At 42.2% G+C, this 22,415-nt stretch overlaps 1 protein-coding gene across 18 annotated transcripts in view; it reads left to right on the top strand.

Annotated features, from left to right (window-relative positions):
* TRIP12 (thyroid hormone receptor interactor 12) overlaps nucleotides 1-22,415 on the top strand; it is a 145,801-nt gene that overhangs the window by 118,163 nt on the left and 5,223 nt on the right. For all 18 annotated transcript variants that reach the window (XM_040450770.1, XM_040450768.1, XM_040450766.1 and 15 more), the window contains 13 exons: nucleotides 88-161; nucleotides 243-442; nucleotides 1,093-1,220; nucleotides 2,553-2,704; nucleotides 3,597-3,739; nucleotides 4,816-4,972; nucleotides 6,285-6,383; nucleotides 13,011-13,125; nucleotides 13,436-13,590; nucleotides 14,327-14,491; nucleotides 18,167-18,331; nucleotides 20,362-20,475; nucleotides 22,127-22,221. In XM_040450770.1, the coding sequence (XP_040306704.1) occupies nucleotides 88-161; nucleotides 243-442; nucleotides 1,093-1,220; nucleotides 2,553-2,704; nucleotides 3,597-3,739; nucleotides 4,816-4,972; nucleotides 6,285-6,383; nucleotides 13,011-13,125; nucleotides 13,436-13,590; nucleotides 14,327-14,491; nucleotides 18,167-18,331; nucleotides 20,362-20,475; nucleotides 22,127-22,221 (1,762 nt within the window). The remainder of the gene's footprint in view (nucleotides 1-87; nucleotides 162-242; nucleotides 443-1,092; nucleotides 1,221-2,552; nucleotides 2,705-3,596; nucleotides 3,740-4,815; nucleotides 4,973-6,284; nucleotides 6,384-13,010; nucleotides 13,126-13,435; nucleotides 13,591-14,326; nucleotides 14,492-18,166; nucleotides 18,332-20,361; nucleotides 20,476-22,126; nucleotides 22,222-22,415) is intronic.

Below are 22,415 nucleotides of genomic sequence, written 5' to 3' on the forward strand. Positions count from 1 at the left end.
TTTCTAAGAGCATATTAGTTTAACCGGTATATGTGGGCCCTGGCATGTAAAGTTGCTAGAAATTTAACAGCCTTCTTGCATCCTTAGGGTATGGAAGAGTAAGAGAAGATGATGAAGACAGTGATGATGATGGCTCTGATGAGGAAATAGACGAGTCTCTGGTAAGGTGCTGTTCTCACCATGTTGTAATGGATGAAGTTCAGGGCCTGTAGCTTAACTGGATTTTCTTTTGCTTCATTTAGGCTGCTCAGTTCTTAAATTCAGGAAATGTGAGACACCGGCTACAGTTTTACATTGGAGAACACTTGCTCCCGTATAACATGACTGTGTATCAGGCAGTCCGACAGTTCAGTATACAGGCTGAAGATGAAAGGGAGTCCACAGACGATGAGAGCAATCCTCTGGGAAGAGCTGGTATTTGGACAAAGACTCATACAATATGGCAAGTAAAATGACTTCGTTCGGTTTTCATCAGCTTTGTTACTGTTTGTGTGTTTTGGGAATTCATATGAATGGCTGGCCTAAGTAAGGGGAGGAGACCCAAATCCTACATTTTATTATCAAAAGCCACTTCACATACTTTTTGCATGAATGCCTACACGCATGCACATACGTATGTGTGTGCTTACCTTCGTTATGTCTACTAGAAAACGTGTTTGTTCAAGGGCAGTAATCCTAGCTTACGTCACCTTTTTAGATTCATTTCAGATCTTTAAATAAGACAGAAACATCTCCATAAGATGAAGTTCCTTTGGGTGATGAGCAGCTTGGCATCTTTAAGCCCTTAGAGGCACTTGGATGCAGCTTCCCACATTGTGAATGAATGTCTGCTACTTACATTTAAAGAGATCTGTTCTCCCCTGGACCACCCCCGGAGTTCCTCAGGTGGCCCCTCCTGGGAATGTGGTCTATTTGTGGTCTCTTTTTGGAAGCGGTGCCGTTGGTAATTCTCCAGACCCAGAAGTCAAGAGAAACTGGATAGATCTTAGAGTTCTAGAAACTCCAGTGTCTGTGGGTCACCCTTTGGCCCCTGTAGAACAGTTTTTATTCTTAAGATCTACATTTAGTTTACGTACTCTCCAATCGATTTAGGTACAAACCCGTGCGAGAGGATGAAGAAAGTAATAAAGATTGTGTTGGTGGTAAAAGAGGAAGAGCCCAAACAGCTCCAACAAAAACATCCCCCAGAAATGCAAAAAAGCATGATGAGTTATGGCACGGTAAGTTCGTGCAAGGGACGGGAAGACCCATCGCCATGGGGCAGTAGACTTCTTGTCCTGATGTATACCTAGCAGTCAAATCTTTATAATTTAGAAAATACAAAATTACCACAAATGAAAAATTAAGTATCTGCAAAATTAAATTTGGAAAGAAAATTGGAAAAGACTCAGATACTCTTTCCATGAAAAATTTGTTTTCATGAAGGCTAAAACACATTTCATTAGTAGAGCACATTTACTGAAGAAGAGACTGATCGTGGTCAGGCAGGCCCTTCATTTTCATCATTTATTGTACTCTAACAGTTCTAGAAGAAATGAAAAGTTTTGCCAGGTAATACGATGACTACTGAATGGAGTAGCATCTCCCAGTCTGAGCTCTTTTCTTTTGTAGTATTTCTTTCCAGTCTACATGTGCTCGTTCACACCCCCCCCCCCCCACACGTTTTTTCTGTGGTAGTGGCAGTGCCTCGGGACATTGGCTGCAGGGTCATTGCACAGAGACCATCCCTATCAGGGATTTCCAAACTAAATGGTGTCAATTGCTGAGAATTTTTCTAGTCCTCAGAAATAAGGACATTGTAACAAATATTTTTGGGGTTCGTTGTTGCTGTGGTTCTCTCCCCCGCATTCTCCCCCACAACTAAGTTCTTTTTTAAAGGGTTTATATTTTGAAATTTTTATTTCTGTGTTTTTGGTGTTAGAAATTGCCCTTTGTTTTCTGTAGTGATAATGTTGTGATTTTGATTCCTGTGCATGGTAACCAAGTAAATGGCAACAGTCCACACCCCCACAACCCCCTTCCCCACCATGCTGCTACTAAGTGAAATCTAAGAAGAAAAGCATCCTAGATCCCCTCAGAAATCATCACAGTCTTTTCTATCCTAAGCCTCGAATTAAATAACCAAATCTCTTATAGATTTACAATTGGGAGTGTTTGTCTATTTTACATGGCCATTTTAAGCTGGATATAAAAATTAAAAATCCAAGAAATTTATATCTGTGAATTTAAATTTACACATTTTGTCCTTTTGTCTTTATTCTTTCCCAGCTATTTTATTATTAGCTGTTGTTTCTGTTGAAAGAGGAAATGCGTATGAGTCAGTCAGTGTTTATTTTGATATGGGAGGCAAGTGAAATTCTTATAAGCCTGGATGATTTTGGTATAAGATAAGAGGGAAAAAATGTTCAAGCTATCAATACCCTAATAAGATACCAAACATTACATCTTCACAGCTTGTGCTTACTATTTTAGGTGTGATAAGGTGACACCAGTGCCACTGGCATAGCCTTTGTAACCTTGATCAAACTTAACTTTGATCTTTTGCCCTCTAGATGGAGTGTGCCCATCCGTATCAAATCCTTTAGAAGTTTACCTCATATCCACGCCACCTGAAAATATAACTTTTGAAGACCCGTCATTAGATGTGATTCTTCTTTTAAGAGTTCTACATGCCATCAGTCGATACTGGTATTACTTGTATGATGTGAGTAATGTGGCCCGCTGATGATGGTTCCCATGGTGTGGTGTTCACGGCACACTACCCATAGTTTTCTGTCTAGTAGTTGATGAATTTAATTTCTGTTGTACTAGAAACAGAAATAACGATTCGGTTAAATGCAGGGATCATAGCCCAGTGAAATACAATTTATTCACAGTGGGAGCTTCTCCCCCACTTTTTTTTTTTTTTTTCTTTTTAATGTTTATTTACTCTCTTTGAGAGAGTACAAGCTGGGACAGATCAGGGCCGGGAAGGACAGAGGAGCCTGACAGCAGTGAGTCCAATGGGGGGCTCAAAGTCACAAACTGTGAGATCATGACCCGAGCTGAAGTCAGACGCTCAACCAACTGAGCCACCTAGGCGCCCCTCCCCCACTTTTCGTTGCTGGCCTATATTTTGGATTAATGTTTTCCTAGCTGTAACTTTATTAAGGTAGGCTGCAACAAGAAATATGAATGTGAATTTACATAGTTAAAATTCTTTCTCCATTAAACAAAAGTTACATTTGTCTAAGTTAAAATACATATTAAGTGAAAAATGAAGTGAAAGTTAAGTACTACCTTTGATATTTATACAATACAAAGCAGAATGAAGGAATTGGCCTCGCATGAGTGTTAGCTGCCGCATCAGTGACTGGGACAGTACTGGTGCCCTGTAGCAGTTCGGCCATTCCGCTGGGCATTGTAGAAGTTGTCATTTAGATTGGGACACTCCTGTGGAAAGCTGTGTATTGTATGTTGGGAACCAGCTAGAATCCAGGCACTCTGGGTACATATTTGGAGGTAAAGAAAGAGGTAGTGGATATAATCCTAATGTTTTCCTGCATGCAGACCTTTTTGTTTTTGGGTTTGTTTTTTTTTTTTTTAACATTTTACAGAATGCAATGTGCAAGGAGATTATTCCAACTAGTGAATTTATTAACAGTAAGTTGACAGCAAAAGCAAACAGGCAGCTTCAAGATCCTTTAGTGATCATGACCGGAAACATCCCAACGTGGCTGACTGAACTGGGAAAAACCTGGTAAGACGATCATTTCTGAAACGGCGACTTTGGGAGTGTTATCGTTGTGTTGGTCTTTATACATTTTGTCACAGAAGCATAGTCTTTGATGAACCTGTTTAAATGTGTTTAAGTGACGTTATCATATCTGATGACAGCTTGCTGAATATTCAGTGGCTCTAGCATCCAGAGGAGGCTAGCTGGGGCTCGTACGAGATCTTTGTGGCAGTGTGTATCTATGTGTGTGAAATAGGAAAGTACACAAGGATCATTAAGGAGATTAAAATCCCCTGTCATCACAAAATGGGGACTCCAAAGGTATAGTCAGTTGATTTTTCTGTGCCTGTTTGGGCCCAGACTTACATTCTCAGAGACCATAGAACTGCACTGATCGGTATGATAGTCGGTAGCCACACACAGTTGTTTACATTTAGATCAATTAAAATTAAGTAAATTAGAAATTAGTTTTTAGTCCCACATAGCCACATCTTTATGTGGCTACCTGTATTGGACAGAACAAATGTTGAATATTGGGGTCTTCAAAGGAAGTGCTTTTAGCCACTCTGTGTCAAGAACTACCAAAATCCTACATCATGAAGCAATAGAATCTGTATTACTGTAGGGTTCATTCTTTGGAAATCAGCATGGCCCTTTGGCATGCTTGAGTGACTTAGAAATGCCAAAGCTGGGAGGAAAATCATGAGCTAGTAAAGCCATTATCTATTATTTGTGTATATGTGGTATGGGATGGCAGTGAAATGTGACCAGGCTTAAAACTATATTTTAAATTTAAAATTTCTCTAGTCGTGTTATGCATCCTGAAGGTCTTTGGGTAGATCAAAGATAATCTTGAATAGACCTGATATGAATAGTTGGATTTCAGATTTCACAGCAAAAAACTACTTAATACATTATTACTTGATCACTGAGACATTTCATAAAAGAATTATGAAAATTGTTCAAAATTAGTTTGCCTAGACCATTTTTGGTTATGTTTACAGTTATTATTCTGTATCATATTAAAACTTGTTTCTAATACAAGGGTTTGTATGGTTTCTGATTTTAATTCACATCATCTATATCGCATCTTTTTACAGCCCATTTTTCTTCCCTTTTGATACCCGGCAAATGCTTTTTTATGTAACTGCGTTTGATCGGGACCGAGCGATGCAGAGATTACTTGACACCAACCCAGAAATCAACCAGTCTGATTCTCAAGATAGCAGAGTTGCACCTAGATTGGATAGAAAAAAAGTAAGTTTCTCCCCCCAGATATTCAAAGGTAAACCAAACCGGCCTTTGGAAAGTAATGGGGAAACTAGAAATGGGGTGCACCTGAACGTGCCTGTTGGCACAGGGCCGTAGCTGAGCCACAGCCAGCTCTTGGCTTGTCTGATTTCTCACCTGGATGTTTTACTCTCAAGCTCTTGGAACTGGGCTCTTTGTGGTTCTTCTTCACCCAGCAGGTAAGAGTCCCTTCTTCCTGTTTCTGAAATAATTTCTGCAATTCTTTTTCCTCTCTTGTGCCAACAAAGAATCTCGTCTTCTCTTACTGAGGATTCTTTTCCTTTTTAAATTACGAACTCAAACTGTAGCCTCCCTTTTATAATTGATGCTTTATGCAGTAGGTAGAATTAATCAGATCCACTTTCTTCCCTTCACAAATCACTGCCCAGAAATGACTGAAACAGGATTCATGGTGTAATTCCCAGCTCAAGCCCAGTCAGCCCCTGTGCTGCTGATCTCATTTTCCTGGGCTTCTCATCTTGGCTGCACATTCGTAGATCTGACCACACTGCTCTGAGCCATTCCTGCAGAGACCCCATCCAACATTGCTGACCCTGCACTGCCTTTTTATCTTCCTCTTTTGTGCTGAAGATTCCTACTCAGGTCTGTCCTTCCAAAACCTTTCACTCCAAGACTCATGAGAGCCATTAGTAATGACATTAGAAGAGGAGTTAGAAGGAATGAGAAGCAGAAACAAAAAAGTACTTTTTTTTTTTTTTTTAAGCTTTGCTATTTCTATTTATACTTGTGTCATTAGGATTGAGTAAACAGTGGTGTTGATGGGATTTGGAAATCTAGCAGGACCTCTCTTGTCCTCCTGAATCTCCTGAGTAGATGTTTGTAGTTTCTGCAGGTCGGAACCGGGAAGTTTCCGCTCACCTGTGTCACCAGCCACCCCCATACCTATTTCTCCATTACGTCAATGTACGTGTGCCTGGGGGGTGGTTCATGCAGCTGCAGCCCTGACTTGCACTGGTCTTGGGCAAGGTCACAGAGATCCTTTCTTCTCCACCTTGAATTTTCTGAACCTGTCGTGGGCTCAAGAGGACACTTCCCATGTAGCCTCGCTGTGTGTGTTTGTAGCCGTGCGGCCACTCTCTTACCCTTTTCTGAGGCGTGCTTTAAAGAAACAGTTAAAACAACCGAATTGATTTTTTTTTTTTTTGCACTTCGATAAATGCCACCTGTTTATTATAGTGTAATATGAGTCTAGTTTCTTCACCCTTGTACTTTTTTTTCTTTTTTTCTTTCTTTCTTTTTTTTTTTTTTTTTTTTTTAGCGTACTGTGAACAGAGAGGAGCTGCTGAAACAAGCCGAGTCTGTGATGCAGGATCTGGGGAGCTCACGGGCCATGTTAGAAATCCAGTATGAGAATGAGGTGAGCTTATGAGCGTTGACGCTTTTCAGCTTCATTTGTGCTTTCGTAAGAGTTTGTTGGTCCTCTGAAATTCTAAAAGACAGTTGGGAAATTTATCTGGAAACTGGAGATGTGCTCTGCTGGTGATCTAAGCTCTCCATTTTCCAAAGTTCAGTTGTATATTAAGAGAGAGTTTTTTTTCTTGCCTAAGAACAAATGTTTGTGCAGTTGTTAGGTTGATAAAGTGGAAGAGTGTTTTAAGCCATATCTTTCAGAATGTTTGAACTGCCTTTTTAAAAATTTACATTTACCGAAATAGATAACCTATGTAATAAATGCACACTTTTAACACGTCCAGTTCTAATTGTACAAATTCTCGTGGCCAAATGTACACACCCCACCCCCACCCCCACCCCCACCCTCAGGCAACCATTGATTGGTCTGTTTTCTGTCCCATAGTTTTGTCTTTTTCACAGTGCAGTAGGCGGTGGACACCTGTGGTGCGTAGCCATTTGTGTCATTCTTCTAGCACTTAGTGTGTAGTGCTTTTCAGATTCATCCTGTTGTTCCATATATCAGTTTGTTTCCTTTTATCACTAGTATGAGTCTATGGTAGGGATATCTCACAAAATGTTCAATCACTAGGGGATGCACATTTTAGTTTCCAGTTTTGTTTTGTTTTGTTTTGTTGTTTTTTGTTTTTTTTTTTAGTTTCTTTATCTTAGAGCGAGTGCGTACGGGTGGGGCAGGGGCAGAGAGAGAGGAAGAGAGAGCATCCCAATCGGGCTCCGTGCCGTCCACGCAGAGCCTGACGCAGGGCTCGAACTCACAAACCGTGAGATCATGACCTGAGCCGAAATCAAGAGTCAGGCGCTCAACCAACTGAAGCCACCCAGGCACCCCTAGTTTCCAGTTTTTGATACTTCTGAATAATGCTGCTATGAACATTTGTGTACAAGTCTTTGTAGACCTAGGTTTTTTTTTTTTTTCTCGTGGGTAAATAGTTCAGGGATGAATTGGTAAGTTATTTAGTAAGACATGTTTTTACTTGATGAGAAACATCAAACTGTTTTCCAAAGTAGCTTTGCCATTTTCCATTCCCACCAGCGATGGAGCGTGTAAATTTCAATTGCTTCACATACTCACCAGCCCTTGGGTACTGTCTTTTTAATTTGGGGTATTTTGGTGGGTTTGTAGTGACGTCTTAATGTGTTGTATTTGCACTTTTCTGAAGATTAATGATATTTTCATTCCCGTTTGTTTCATTGGCCACTCATGCATGTTCTCTGGAGAAGTATCCCAAGCATTCTGTCCACTTTTTCATCATTGGGTTTTATGATTAAGTTGTTGAGTTTTTCATTACTCTGGACACAAGTTCTTCATGAGATAGGTGTTTAGAGATATTTTCCAGTTTGTACTTCATCTTTCAGTTTCCCCGTGAAAGGTCTTTGGAAGAGCAGAAGATTTTAATTGTGATAAAATCCAATTCATCAATTCTTCTTTTCTAGTTTGTGCTTTTATATATCCCCAGGAAATTTTCCCCTGACCCTTAGAGTTCGACCTTGTTAAACTTAATTATTCTAATAACTTAAAATTTTTTTTTAATATTTATTTTATTTTTGAGAGAGAGAGCGCGTGCACACGAGCATGAGTGGGGGAGGAGCAGAGAGAGAGAGAGAGAGACACACACACAGAATCCAAAGCAGGCTTCAGGCTTTCAGTACAGAGCCTGGCATGGGGCTCAAACTCAGGAGCCGCAAGATTGTGACCTGAGCTGAAGTCAGCACTTAACCGACTGAGCCATCCAAGCACCCCAGTTGTAATAACTTTGTAATACATCACTTAGGATTCCAGGGCTTCGGAAGCTTTTCTGTAAAGGGCCAGATTCAGGTGGTGTGGGCCCTGCAGCCTCCCATCACCGCTACTCAGTTTCGCCTTTGCACAAGCGTGAACGTGGCCACAGACAGTACATATACAAATGTGCCTGGCCATGTTCCAATAAAATTTTGTCAGTGAAGTTTATAGTTCATACAATTTTCACATGTTGTGAAATATTCAAGATTTTTCTATCAACCGTTGAAATTGTAAAAACCATTCTTAGATTGCAGATTGTACAAAACAGGAAGTGGGCCAGAGGTGCAGTTTACTGATCTGTGTTGTTAGACAGTCGTGTCGGCTGTGAAAGAAGATGGTTTTACTTCTTTTCTAATCTTTGTCATTTATTTCTTTTGAGATGCTTTTAAACAGCCAGGACAGTACACCAAATACTTATTTTCTGTCTCTTTTTACTATGAAATATGGAGTTTCTTGGGGATACTTTCCTCCCTCTTTCCCCTAAATATTTTTAAGACAAAACTTCAGAATTTTCAGACTTCTGAAACTCTTAGAGACGTAAAATATCCAAACCTTCTATTACGCCAATTATTTCTAATAGCTAGTCTCTCTGCCTCTCGGTTTTCTTATCTATAAAATGTGGGTTATAGCACAATCTCTAATAGTCTACAGTATGACCTGTAGTATGCAAGTAATTTTAAGTATGACTTTGAATTTTCACTCATTTTCTTAAGCATTTTCATCTTCTCCTTAAGGCTTTTGAAAAGATAATTTGAGAGTCTTCGGTCATCAAAATTAAAACTCTAAGTACTTCTGTACTGGGAAGTATACGGCGCCCTAGTGATACAGGTTATAGCAGAGTTCACAGGATTACAGAGATCAAAGGATATTATGGTGTAGTTGGGAAGTCCTAGGACAAAGGTATATGGCCGATGAGTGATACAGGTGTCAAGAGAACGAGGCTTTCACACAAGTACAACTGTCCTGGGAGCCATGAGGACCAGTAGGCCATAGAGTTAGACCTTCATGGAAGAGACTGGGAGCATTAAGGGACCAACAAATGCTGTGGCTTGAGCAAAGGATTGGGCTTGGTGGTGTGGAAAGCAGCAGAAATGAGTACTGGCTCCAGAAGTGATGGGGTGAGGGGACACCGGGGCAAGGCCTCGCATGCTGGGATAAGAAATTGGGGTCGAGTTTTGATTCCAAGGTGCTTAGGCCACTTGCTCGGAGGATACAGGATTTAGATGTTTACGTGCCCACATTTCTTCTTCATAAAACTGCAAGACCTCTGCTCCAGCTCTGACTTCTTTTACCGAATTTATTTTAACATGCTTTCTACTTTTTTACTCCAACATAGTGTTTTCTTGCCAGGAATGTCTTTCCTTTCCTCTCTCATCCTTTGTGCCTCTCTTCAAATTGCATCTTACATGGAGCCTAAACAAGTTCAGAGTAGCATCACATTGATCTGAGGATCATCAAGAATGAATTACTGATGCAGAAATCATGAGCTTATAATCTTCATGGATGGTCCTAACTACTGACGCTGGAAAAGATTCCAGGAGCTGACTTCAGTGGGGAACAGGGGTTGGGAGTACTGTCTTTTTAGATACAAAGGGTATCAGGTCATAAATCCTATTCAACTATACAAGTATGCAGGTGACCTTTCGGAAGACTTCAGAGTAGCTCCAGAAGAATCCTAGTTCACGGTGTCAAATCAACATGGGCCCTAGCTTGAACAAGGATGATTGGTGAGCCAGGGAAGAACCAAACCCGTCTCTGGGCTCAGAGAGTCTTCAAGCCTCAGGATTCGCTGGGGCTACGAATGACCAGCCTCTGGGGTGGTGAAGCGTTAGGAGCATGGACTGTGGAGCCTGGTGCCAGCACTGACTGACCGTGACGTTGGGCACATTATGTAAACTCCTCGGTGATGCCTCAACAAGTGTGTAAGAAATGGACCTTTTTCATCATGTTGTTAGAATGACTAAATGAGCTAAGGTGTGAAAAACACTCAGAACAGAACAGTGGCACATGATAATTGCTGGTACATAAGGGTTAGCTTTTGAAAGAAAAAGACTCGCAGCACTTCGAGTAAGACAAGTTGTCAGAACTTGGTCTTCTCTGTTTTTATTTCTAAAGCTTTATGCTTTTCTTTCCTTTAAAGACCAATGAAGCAAAAGCAAACTCCCTACCTTTTTACTGGAGTGGCTGAGTAGAACAAAGATGCCTGAGAAGATCAGGTTGCGAACAGCAGCACTGTTGGCCAGCGCAGGGCTTGGGAAGAGCATCTTTTTCTTTCTTTCTTTTTTAATGTTTTTATTTATTTTTGAGAGAGAGACAGAGCACGAGTGAGGTAGGAACAGAAAGAGATGGAGACACAGAATCCAAAGCAGGCTCCAGGCTCTGGGCTGTCAGCACAGAGTCAGACGTGGGGCTCGAACTCACAGACAGCGAGATCATGACCTGAGCCAAAGTCCAAGGCCCAACCAACTGAGCCACCCAGGTGCCCCATGCCAGGGCAGCTTCGACCTGTTCCTTCCACCCTCACAGAGATTTGCTGTGGTGACGGGTTTATAGTGATACCCAGGCCATTTAATATTTTAAGTCTGTTTTGCCTTTAGAAAGAACAGTATTATTTGGATGAAGGAATTTGATCTGATTTGTGATTTCTCTTTCGCCTAGGATAATTACGCTAAAGGGAGAAAAAGTTAAGCAGCTCTAAACTGCCCTCTGGTGGATGTCAGATGTTACTGCAGTTTTTTCTTTTCTCTGCTTCTCTTTTTTCCCCTTCTTCCTCTCCTCCACTACCCAGTATTCAGTGAAGAACAAAACATACAAAATTCCTACCATCTCAGAACTTTGTTCAGTTTGGGAAGGCCAGTACGCACTTCCTTATTACATATTATCATGTAATAATTATTATGTTAATAATATTATTAACATATGTATATGTTAGGCCTCGTGATGAAGAAAAATCTAAATGAGATGGATCACGATGGGGAAGGGAAAGGGTGGCCCAAGAGGACCTTTGAGCACAGGTGAGCCATTACCATTTAGGGAAGGGTGTGTCTAGCAAAAGAACTGAGAAGCAAAAGCCCTGACACGGAGACCTGGCCTGTCGCAGAATGACTGGTTGGAGGTCGGAGTCCAGCTGTAGGAGGGGTCACGGAGGACCTGCGTGGAAGAACTTGAGCTTTTGCTTTTGCGAGAGACGGAGGCCTCTGTCAGCGCTGTGAGCCTAGAACAGGAGACGCCAAGCTTGCTGGTGCAGAGACCCTGGAGGAGGGCTGGCAGTAGCCCAGATGAGGGGTGATGGCGGTGACCGGTTTAGAATATATTGTGAGGGTGGGGCTTACAGTGTTCAACGATGGGTTGGAATGCGGCGAGTGAAAAAGAGATGAGCCAAGGTTTTTTGGAGTCTGGGGTGAACGCAGATGCCGTTTACTGCCGTAGAGGAAAACTAACGAAGGGATGGAAGTGGATCCCCAAGGTGCCACCGCATCCAGCCTGGTAGATCACTGTTGGCAAAGTTAGAGTCAAACATTTGGTGGATTGCATCTTATCGTTTGAACTAGTATAGGCACTTTTTTTTTTTTTTTTAATTTTTTTTCAACGTTTATTTATTTTTGGGACAGAGAGAGACAGAGCATGAACGGGCGAGGGGCAGAGAGAGAGGGAGACACAGAATCAGAAACAGGCTCCAGGCTCTGAGCCATCAGCCCAGAGCCCGACGCGGGGCTCGAACTCACGGACCGCGAGATCGTGACCTGGCTGAAGTCGGACGCTCAACCGACTGCGCCACCCAGGCGCCCCAGTATAGGCACTTTTTAAAAGTAACTATGGTAATAAAATAAGGCCAGTTATTTACAATGATCTATAAGGGAACTCGTTTTTTTCACCAGGACTGTGGATGCAGCACATAAACTATGATACTAACTTGTCATTAGCCAAATATCTAATTTATGGTCTGAGCTGGCAGGACCTTGAAACATGAAGGAATAACGAGACTGTGAACATGGACACAGGATATGTCTCACAGAGGAGGGGTTTCCATTCAAGGCTGTGCAGTCACCTTGGAGCTGGGCCAGGCTCTAAATCAGACCTGTCAGTTGAGAGTCTTCAGGACATGCTCCCCATCCCGTGTACATACCGATAAAGCTCTCCGGAGTTGCTAGTGCACCGTGAGGCTCCGAAGCTGAGTTAGCCGTGTGGGTGCTGGCGTGGGTTCTGGCCTTCTCTTATTCTTGTTTTATTCAACGAACCTCTGTTAAATGACTGGTGCGTGCCCAGGCACCACTGAAGGTACAAAGGTGAATTAAAGTTATCCTCGAGTGAGAAATGTGAGTCCGTAACAAAATTGCGGTGCTATGATGTGATAAGCACTAAAGTAGCTGGACTAGAAATCCTAAAAAAAGGGGGGTGGGCAGAGTAACTGGGCAGAAAAGGAGGCTTCTCCTGAGGAGATGACATTTGAACTGCTTTCAGGCTAACAGCTCACCCATGAGAGCTCGGGAAAGAGATTCGTACTCAGACAAAGCCATCTTATTCCCCGGGGGCAAGACAGCTGCAGTGGCACTGTTACCGGTGTAGGAGCCGGACCCTTGCAGTGACAGTGTTAGGTCCTGGGGAGAAAGAGGAAATACAGGGCTGCTGGTTCTTGTTCTGGCCGACCAAGACGGAAGGAAGATAGGATGGTCTGGGCAATAACACGTCCAAAAAATGGTTGCTGTTAGCGTCTGCGTTGCAGAAAGGTTGGCTGGTCTAAAAGGCAGCGTCAGATCTGAAGTTTGAAATCGTTCAATTTTTGTTCTCCTGTAGGTTGGTACCGGTCTTGGGCCTACACTGGAGTTTTATGCACTTGTATCTCAGGAACTACAGAGAGCCGATTTGGGTCTCTGGAGAGGTGAAGAAGTGACTCTCAGCAATCCAAAAGGTACCATCAATTTGTGAGTCTCTGTGGGTTTTCCACATCAAGTAAAAGGGCCATTACAGTTCATTAAATATATTTAGCTTCTAATAAACTCACATGCTCTCCGACCTCAATCCCTTTTACCTTTTAGCCTTTGTTTTCTCTGTTATCAAATAAGAGAGCCTTCCGGCTCTAGAGGTCTTCATTCTGTGATCTGCCTTCTGATTTTGAGAATACTGAATTTCTTAAGTGTTATTAGTTAACCAGGTTTTGTCTTATTTTGTTCTGTTCTGGGAAATCGCACCTAAAGTTTCGTGACTTGCTCATTTTATAGGAAGCCAAGAAGGGACCAAGTACATTCAAAACCTCCAGGGCCTGTTTGCGCTTCCCTTTGGTAGGACGGCTAAGCCCGCTCATATCGCAAAGGTTAAGATGAAGTTTCGCTTCTTAGGCAAATTAATGGCCAAGGCGATCATGGATTTCAGATTGGTAAGTGTAGGATTATTCGCTTGTCGACGGTTTTGTTTTGTACCTGTACTATGAAAGTATCTTAATCCCCTGCACTTAATGCTGTATTTTATTGTTTATTTTTATTTTTGAATTTTTTTAATGTTTTTATTTATTTGGAGTGAGAGAAAGAGTGTATGCATGCATGCGAGCAGGGGCCGGGGGGCAGAGAGAGAAGGAGAGAGAAGAGCCCAGTGCAGGACTCGAACTCAACAACCATGAGATCATGACCTGAGCTGAAACCAAGAGTCAGATGCTTTAGCCAACTGAGCCGCCCAGGTGCCCTGAGTTATTTTAGAAGTTACATTTTTTCATTTTTAATTAGTTGGTCCTTCCTTTTAACTTCTTTTTCTTCCAAATGTGCAGTAATACAAACTTCAGTGGAATTTAGTTTACACCACCCCAAATAGAGTAAGATTCCTATAAACATCTCTTAGTTTGAGGCTCTTATGGAGAATATATATGTCCATCACCTTTTTAGCGTCAGTTTTTTTAAATAGGATTCTTCGGTGTACTAAGTTTTTCACAATATCAGGGCCCCAAATTGGGTTTAAATGGGAACAGTTGTGTCTAATGAGAGAAACCATTCCAAAATGTGGGGGTTTTGGGGGAGTACTACTCAACCTTTATAAATGATCTCTTAAAGTGTCAGTTATAAAATTGAGGCAATTCTAGAAGCTTAGCATGACTGTCTTATTTTGTGTATATTCCCTTTCAGGTGGACCTTCCCCTTGGCTTACCCTTCTATAAGTGGATGCTACGGCAAGAAACTTCACTGACATCGCATGATTTGTTTGACATTGACCCGGTTGTAGCCAGATCAGTGTATCACCTAGAAGATATTGTCAGACAGAAGAAAAGACTTGAACAAGATAAATCCCAGGTGAGCCTAGAAGATAAGAAAGCGGTCAAGTGGATCACTTTCTTACCGTTGCGAGATGAGGTCTTTGTTAAGTGCTTTATATTTGATCCAGTTATTATATTAATGTCGTATTTTAGAAGAGTTCTAATTTTTTTATTAGAATAACTGAAAAGACTTCACAGTGGGTAAGATGACCTATGATAACAGCAGGTGATAAATAAACAGCTTGATTAACAAATAGGATACAGTCCTGACTTGAAGCCATAGGGCTCTCGTTTATTAAATTAAAATTTTTTTTTTTTTCAACGTTTATTTATTTTTGGGACAGAGAGAGACAGAGCATGAACGGGGGAGGGGCAGAGAGAGAGGGAGACACAGAATCGGAAACAGGCTCCAGGCTCTGAGCCATCAGCCCAGAGCCTGACGCGGGGCTCGAACTCCCAGACTGCGAGATCGTGACCTGGCTGAAGTCGGACGCTTAACCGACTGCGCCACCCAGGCGCCCCACTCGTTTATTAAATTTAGATGGGCATTACGTACCTGGACAGGTAGTGTTATCATACTGAATTATTTTTTTTCTTTTTTTCTTTTAGTTTTTATTTATTTGTTTTGAGAGCGAGCGAATGCAAGTGGGGTGGGGGGAGCATAGAGTGAGGGGGAGAGAGAGAATCCCAAGCAGGCTCTGGACGCTCCGCGCACAGAGCCTGATACGTGGCTCTGGATCTCACGAAACCGTGATCACGTGATCTGAGCTGAACTCGAGAGTCAACTGACTGAGCCACCCAGGCCCCCCTGAATTCTTTTAGTAAGCATTTGAATCAATAAAACTATGCTTAGGATAGATTGTTTTTCTGGAAAGAAGACCAGTCCACCTGTTTTTAGAAAGATCTCAGGAAAATAGTTTTAAAGGTCATGGTGGGTGTTCTCTATTTCTCAGGAACACCTGTTGAGGTTTCGCTATTAGAATGTGTGATTTTTCATTTTATATCATGAATGTGTATTCTTTATATATTGATAACAGATTAAAGATTATTTACCCAGTCTGAGATTAATAGCAGTTCTGCGTCAGACATTAGAAGAAGACAAAAGTGGCACGGATTCAAATAGCTATGTCTGGGCATGTAACATGGCCCGATTTTAAAGCAGCTCCCATTTTATAAATTATGTAAAGTAAGAATAGGGGAGATTCTGTAGGGAAGTGTCACATCTCCTGATAAGCTGGAGAAGGGCTTACTGTAGACAGATAGGTTTTAGAATGCCTTGTTATCAGAGAAGAAAATGATTTGTAAGGGAAATAATTTTATCTCCCTTATTAATTGGTGACTTGAGGAAAAATGTTTTATTAAGAGAAATTGGCATTTAAAAGAGGCCATGTAAGGTTTGTTGTCTTAAGATTTTCTAGAATCCATTAGATTTACGTGTACCAACTTGATAAATTTTCATAACTAATGCAGTCCTCTTTAGGATTATCTCTTAGGTAAATAATGAGGGGAAAATGAAGGAAGGAAAGAAAGTGAAACTCATGGCACTGCTCCAGGTGCCTTATGTCTATTAATTCATTTCATCCACAACACCCCTGGGAGATTTAGGTCTTTCTGATATTCCTGCCTTACACACAAGAAACCCAGGGCAGACCAGCTGAGTAACCTGCCAAGGTCACATACCTAGAAGTGGGGGCAGGGCTGAGAGTTCACACCCGGGCTGTTTGCTCTGGAACCTTCACTGTTACACATTTTGCAATATGCCACCCGGTTTTCTTCCTCATATCTTTTGAGATTTGTTCTTATCTTTATTTTTGATGTTGCCACTTTAAAAGTATAAAATGCCCAGCACGGAAACCAGATTCCAGAAACCGATGTACCATGTTAACCGACTTTCATCCAGCACGTGAGGAATGGCGTGGGTTCCAAACCCTCCCCTCATCGTTTATAAAGTACACGGATGGAGCAAACTCGGTAGTTAAATTCTCAAAAGATACATGGGAAATGGGCTAAAGCTTATTAGCCTTCGATTTAATGTAAGATCTGAAAAAACGAATAGTGAATTTCTTTTAAGCATCTCGAGGACACTGTATATTCTAGATTCCTCTCAATGATAGCGATTTTTTTTTCTTTTGAGAGAGAGTGAGAGTGAGCAGGGAAGAGGCAGAGAGGGAGAGAGAGAGTCCCGAGCAGGCTCCGCGCTGTCCAAGCGGAGCCCAACGTGGGGCACGAACCGTGAGATCATGACCTGAGCTGAGGTGAAGAGTCGGATGCTTCACCGACTGAGCCACCCAGGTGTCCCAATGATGGCAATGAAAGGTCTTCATTCAGGTGCCCTCAAATGTGCACCTGAGTCCGAGGAAAGACGTAAACACAGGCTTTTACAGGCGAGGACAGACGGCCATAGTCCCCAGGCACATTATACCTCGTCTTCGTGCTGTTACCCCTCCTGCGTTCTGAATCCTCTGGAATCCTAGGCAGCTTTTATTTCCCTTTTTAAAAATGACTAATTTTAAAAATGCCTGGGTGGCTTCATCAGTGTGCACACACACACTCTCAAAATAAATAAACAAATATATATATATTTTTTAATTAAAGAATGACTAAATGAGAACTTCTAAAAATGACTGTAAGCCAGAACTTCCTAGCTTTTTTTTAGTTTAAATCACTAATTTCTTGTACCTAGACTCTTTGGCTGCTAGGAATTTCATACGTATGGGTATCCCCAGTTTGGAAAGTCACTTGGCCCCTTCCTCCTATACTGAACACCTTTATTTTCAGATAGTATTTGCAGTTCTGCATGTTGGTCTTTGATTTCTAATCTAAAGAAATTTTACGTAAGCCTTTCGTATTCTTGAGCATTTAAAAAGGTGAATAATACAAACTGCTTTTTAATAATTGTCTTTAGAGTAGGACTTGAGGGTTTTGTTGGAACTTTTCTTCATTGTGGATACAGATCTGTTCCTCTAGTCCTGAAGTGATTGAATGAGGAATCCCCAGGGTATTCCTTAGACTTGAGCTTTGCAGCAGGAAGAATGTTAATTATAACCATTAGTAGATAGTACGTTATTTGTATTTACAGTTTCCTAACTATTGCTTGGTATTTGGGGTGTGTGTGTGTAGGATTAAGATAGAATTTAGGAGAAGTTTGGCCCTATTAGCTACTCTTGAATTAACCATCATGTAAACAATTAGGACTTTCTGTGAAAGGTGATTTGAAATTCAGTCAGATGGAGTAGCAGACCTCTCATCTTGAAAGAACACTTAAGGGGGCGCCTGGGTGGCGCAGTCGGTTAAGCGTCCGACTTCAGCCAGGTCACGATCTCGCGGTCCGTGAGTTCGAGCCCCGCGTCAGGCTCTGGGCTGATGGCTCGGGGCCTGGAGCCTGTTTCCGATTCTGTGTCTCCCTCTCTCTCTGCCCCTCCCCCGTTCATGCTCTGTCTCTCTCTGTCCCAAAAATAAATAAAAACTTAAAAAAAAAAAAAAATAAATAAAAACCACTTAGGTGATCTGGTTTTTCCCCCATATAAAAATAGTTGGATTCTAAAGTGCTTATTTCCTTTGTGATCTGTGTCATGTGTAAATTACGACAATAAAAGAAGTATTCTAAGAGCTGAAGGAACCCATAAAATTTATTAGCATATCTTTTGTTTTATAAACACAGACATACAAGCAACTGAATCACTGTGCTTGATCTCCCATTCCCCTTGTTTAGACCAAAGAGAGTCTACAATATGCATTAGAAACCCTGACTATGAACGGCTGCTCAGTTGAAGATCTAGGATTGGATTTCACTCTGCCAGGATTTCCCAACATCGAACTGAAGAAAGGAGGAAAGGATATACCGGTCACTATCCACAATTTAGAAGAATATTTAAGAGTACGTAATCATGGCACCCTTTGGGGAAAAGGCCAGCGTGGTGGGCGACACAGGACTTCTGTGGACACTGTTCTGGGGGAAGGGGGAAGCACCTGTCCCGGGAGCCTGCCTCCCCTGCCTCCCCTGCCCGAGACCCTCGACACCCAAGATCACTGCACAACATCCACTTTTTCAGGCCCTCATTTCTGTCTGCACTTGACAAAATGTGTCAGATATTTCATGAAGCCTTATATATGACCTTGAATTTTCTGTCTTGAAGTTTGAATACTACTAAACTCTCATTGTCTTCGTTTAAAACAAATCAGTGAAAAGGAGCCATCACTTGTGTTCTCATTAAACTGCATTCTGTCTATCAAGGCAAAACTAGACCTTATTCTTCACACACACACACATTTTTATGGGCGTAATGAGGACTTTCAGATAATCTATAGCCCTTGACTATATTTGTTAAATTAAGGGAAAACAATTTTGTATTAAAAAGAAATTGTATTTTAAGTTCCATGCTATATAGGTCTTTACTACTGCTTTTTGAAAAGTTTCTTTTGGTTTATTTCTGACCCTGAGTGGAAAGAGCATTGGGTTCAAGATAGAAAACCACCTATACCCAGACTTGGGTTTTCTGCCACCCTACAGTGGGATTTTATTTAAAAAAAAAAAAAAATTTTTTTTTTATTTATTTTTGATAGCGAGCACAAGCGGGGGAGGGGCAGAGAGAGAGGGAGACACAGAATCCGAAGCAGGCTCCAGGCTCTGAGCTGTCAGCACAGAGCTGGACAGGGCTCGAACTCCCAAACCGCGAGATCATGACCTGAGCTGAAGTCGGACCCTTAACCAACTGAGCCACCCAGGTGCCCATACAGTGGGATTTTAGGTAGAACCTCTGAAAAATGGCTCTGGTTTCTTCGTCTGTTAGAGAAAGAGTAGATAGCCAAGGTCTTCAGATATCTTTTGGCATACCCAACTGTTCTGTGACTGTTAAAACACATTCTTTAATATTCACAGGACTATCTGATCAAACTTACCTGCTGCTTTTCCTAACTTTGAGAAAGCTAACCTTTCCGCTTACTTGTAAATGATGAGTTAATGTCCAGATTAAAGTTCTCTGAAAAGAATTTGTGATGATGCTTGTATTTTTCTGTCAGCAAAATGCTGTTGTTTTTATTTTTATCTGAGTATGTCCTGTATTTCTTGAACCCAGTGGGTTAGCTGGAGTCATTGATGACTAGATATCATTGAACCAGTAACAGATGCTTTCTGTTCCTTTTCAATTTCACGTGACTGCATTTCCAGAGTTTGCCTTTTTCTAAGTGAAGGTCCACTTCAGAAGCATGGGTTCTAAGAACTTAATCGGGATTTGGATAGAAAAATTTCACATTAAAAATTCAGAACACTTAACAGTTGGTTATTATGCATCTTGACACATTATCTTTAATTCTTAATAACATTTTATCCTCTTGAGAAACTTTCATCTGCTTCTCATCTAGTAAGGTACCGTTCTGTGCCATCAGGGTTTTATGTAGATGAATTTTTAATTTTTTTTTTTTCAACGTTTATTTTTTTGGGGACAGAGAGAGACAGAGCATGAACAGGGGAGGGGCAGAGAGAGAGGGAGACACAGAGTCGGAAACAGGCTCCAGGCTCTGAGCCATCCGCCCAGAGCCCGACGCGGGGCTCGAACTCACGGACCGCGAGATCGTGACCTGGCTGACGTCGGACGCTTAACCGACTGCGCCACCCAGGTGCCCCATGTAGATGAATTTTTAAAACACACTAAACATAAATGCTCATCGTAATTGTTTTTACATTTTCTTGCTGGCCAGGCCCCGAGTTAGAAGTTGACCTGAGAGATCGCTTATGTGGTTTTCTGAGAGATGTTTTAGAGACTTAATTTGTGTGGGGTTTTTTGTTGTTGTTGTTGCTGTTGTTTTTAAAGTGATCAGGATGGATGTTTCACTGTACTTTGCCGTGTATTGGGTAGGAAAGAGATAGGAAATCTTGTCACAGTTTTTAAAAGACCTTTCTTTTTACAGCTGGTTATATTCTGGGCACTAAATGAAGGCGTTTCTAGGCAATTCGACTCCTTCAGAGATGGATTTGAATCTGTCTTCCCACTCAGTCATCTCCAGTACTTCTACCCGGAAGAAGTGAGTAGCTTGTGTCTGAAGAAATTGCCCATTGCTCCCTGTGTACCTGTAGCAATCGTAGCACGCCGTCTCTGTGCCATCCGGCCGAAGAGGATTGCAAAGGAGAGAACTGGGGGGCGAGGTGGGTTTGTGAGCCGAGGGGTGGATGCTGGTAAAGGTAGAAGATCATTTCTGAGCAAAGAAGAGTATCAAATACTAAGTGTAATGCGATGTAATATAAATATAGCATTTTATATTGTATAAATATTAAATATAGTTGAAGTATTGGAGTGGGGTCTGTGTGCGAGATTGGGTGGGCCCAGCCTCGTCGTCAGTCACCTGACCCTGGATGCCGGCCGGTGGAGAATGGAGTGCGCGTCTTTGCGGTCGCTGAGGAGAGTGCACTTTTTTTTTTAACCTAAACTTCCCGGATTGGGTGAGACCCTGCTTTATGATTGGAGTCCGTTCTTGGAGTTAAGGAAGTGTTGCAAGTACCGTTAAGAGTGGGGGAAATGAGTGTGCAGTTTTCCAGCCATCTTAAGTGCAACAAGAATCTGGAACACTGCTCTCGAGTGGGGAGATGGCACAGAAAGGGTCTGCGAGGTATGGGGTTTCTCCAGTTTGGGATGCTTTTTGTTTACTATTTGAATGATAACTTTACACACACATTACTGGCTGAATCCGGATACCTTTGAATGACTTGGACGTAGCATTTCAATCTCAGTTACGATTTTTACGTCCACTCTGATTTGCTGCTTGCGGGAGCATGTGGTGTAGCTGACACTTTGAGGCACTAAGTGTCACCTGGAATTGAAAGCAGCAAGGGTTGCTCCTGGAATTGAATTCTGGTCCTTCCTGCTTCACCGTATGACCTTGTCTAGGCTGTTGTGTCTGACCCGACTGCCTCGTCCATAAGATCGGGATAACCTCTGTCTTACTGAACAGGACACATAGAGTACCTGCCAGCGAGTGACGCGTAGTAGGTATTACATTTTCTCAAAGCACGCAGTCCTTCTGCAGGGGGGCAGGTCACCAGAGAAAAGATGGCTTAATGTGAAACTGGTGTTAGATTTTCCAAGGGGACGCAAGCACTTCTTGCTTTCTCCTGTTCCCCCTGGAACGGCTTGCCTGGTCCCCGTGCAGCCCCAGCCGACCATCTGGCAGCCATCTGCCTCTGTACAAGGTGAGGAAGCTGCCCGTTGGCTGGGCCTCAGTTCAGCTTTCTCCCACTTCTCTCTCCAGCTCACTAGTCTGTGTCTTGGCTTCTGGCATTTCTAGAAAACAGGATTTATGAAATCTCCCTGGCGAGATGTAGGTTATGGAGTTAAAACCTGTAAAGACACGAGAAGCGTTAGGAAAGCTTAAACAAAGGTTTGTCTCAGGTATGTTTTGTTTGCGATTAAAGTCTTCTCAAGAAGCCAGTCCCTGCAGATGGGCAGGGTGCCTTTAAAGGCACCAGAAGAGGAGGCTGAGTCTGTAACTGTAGTAGAAGAGCACATTGGCGAAAAGAGAGGTCCCTGCGCAGAACTTGCGGTATTGAAAATGATACTTTGATTTGGTACACGCTAGTCCTGTGCTATACTGGCATCTGCAAAACAGCACGTCCTGTGAGTTTTCACTGAGTTATGCAGCCGTGTCCTTAGTAATTTGTTTCTGTTGGGTGACCACGCAGCTGGACCAGCTCCTGTGCGGCAGTAAAGCAGACACTTGGGATGCAAAGACACTGATGGAGTGCTGCAGGCCGGACCACGGTTACACTCACGACAGGTGAGTACCCGGATCTGCTGGGCTTTCGTTTGAGGGTCAAGAATTTGGTGGTGTGTGCGTGCATGCGTGTGTATACGTACGTTATGAACAACAACAGGGGGGTGCCGTTTTTAAATTTGTCTGCCTGTTTTAAAGGAGGCTTTCTGATATTTTGGCCTCACTTCTATCAAGACCTTAGGACTCAAAGATTTCTT

The sequence above is a fragment of the Herpailurus yagouaroundi genome, unplaced genomic scaffold (assembly GCF_014898765.1).
Source record: "Herpailurus yagouaroundi ecotype Mexico unplaced genomic scaffold, PumYag 202, whole genome shotgun sequence".
In the NCBI taxonomy this organism is placed as follows: Eukaryota; Metazoa; Chordata; class Mammalia; order Carnivora; family Felidae; genus Herpailurus; species Herpailurus yagouaroundi.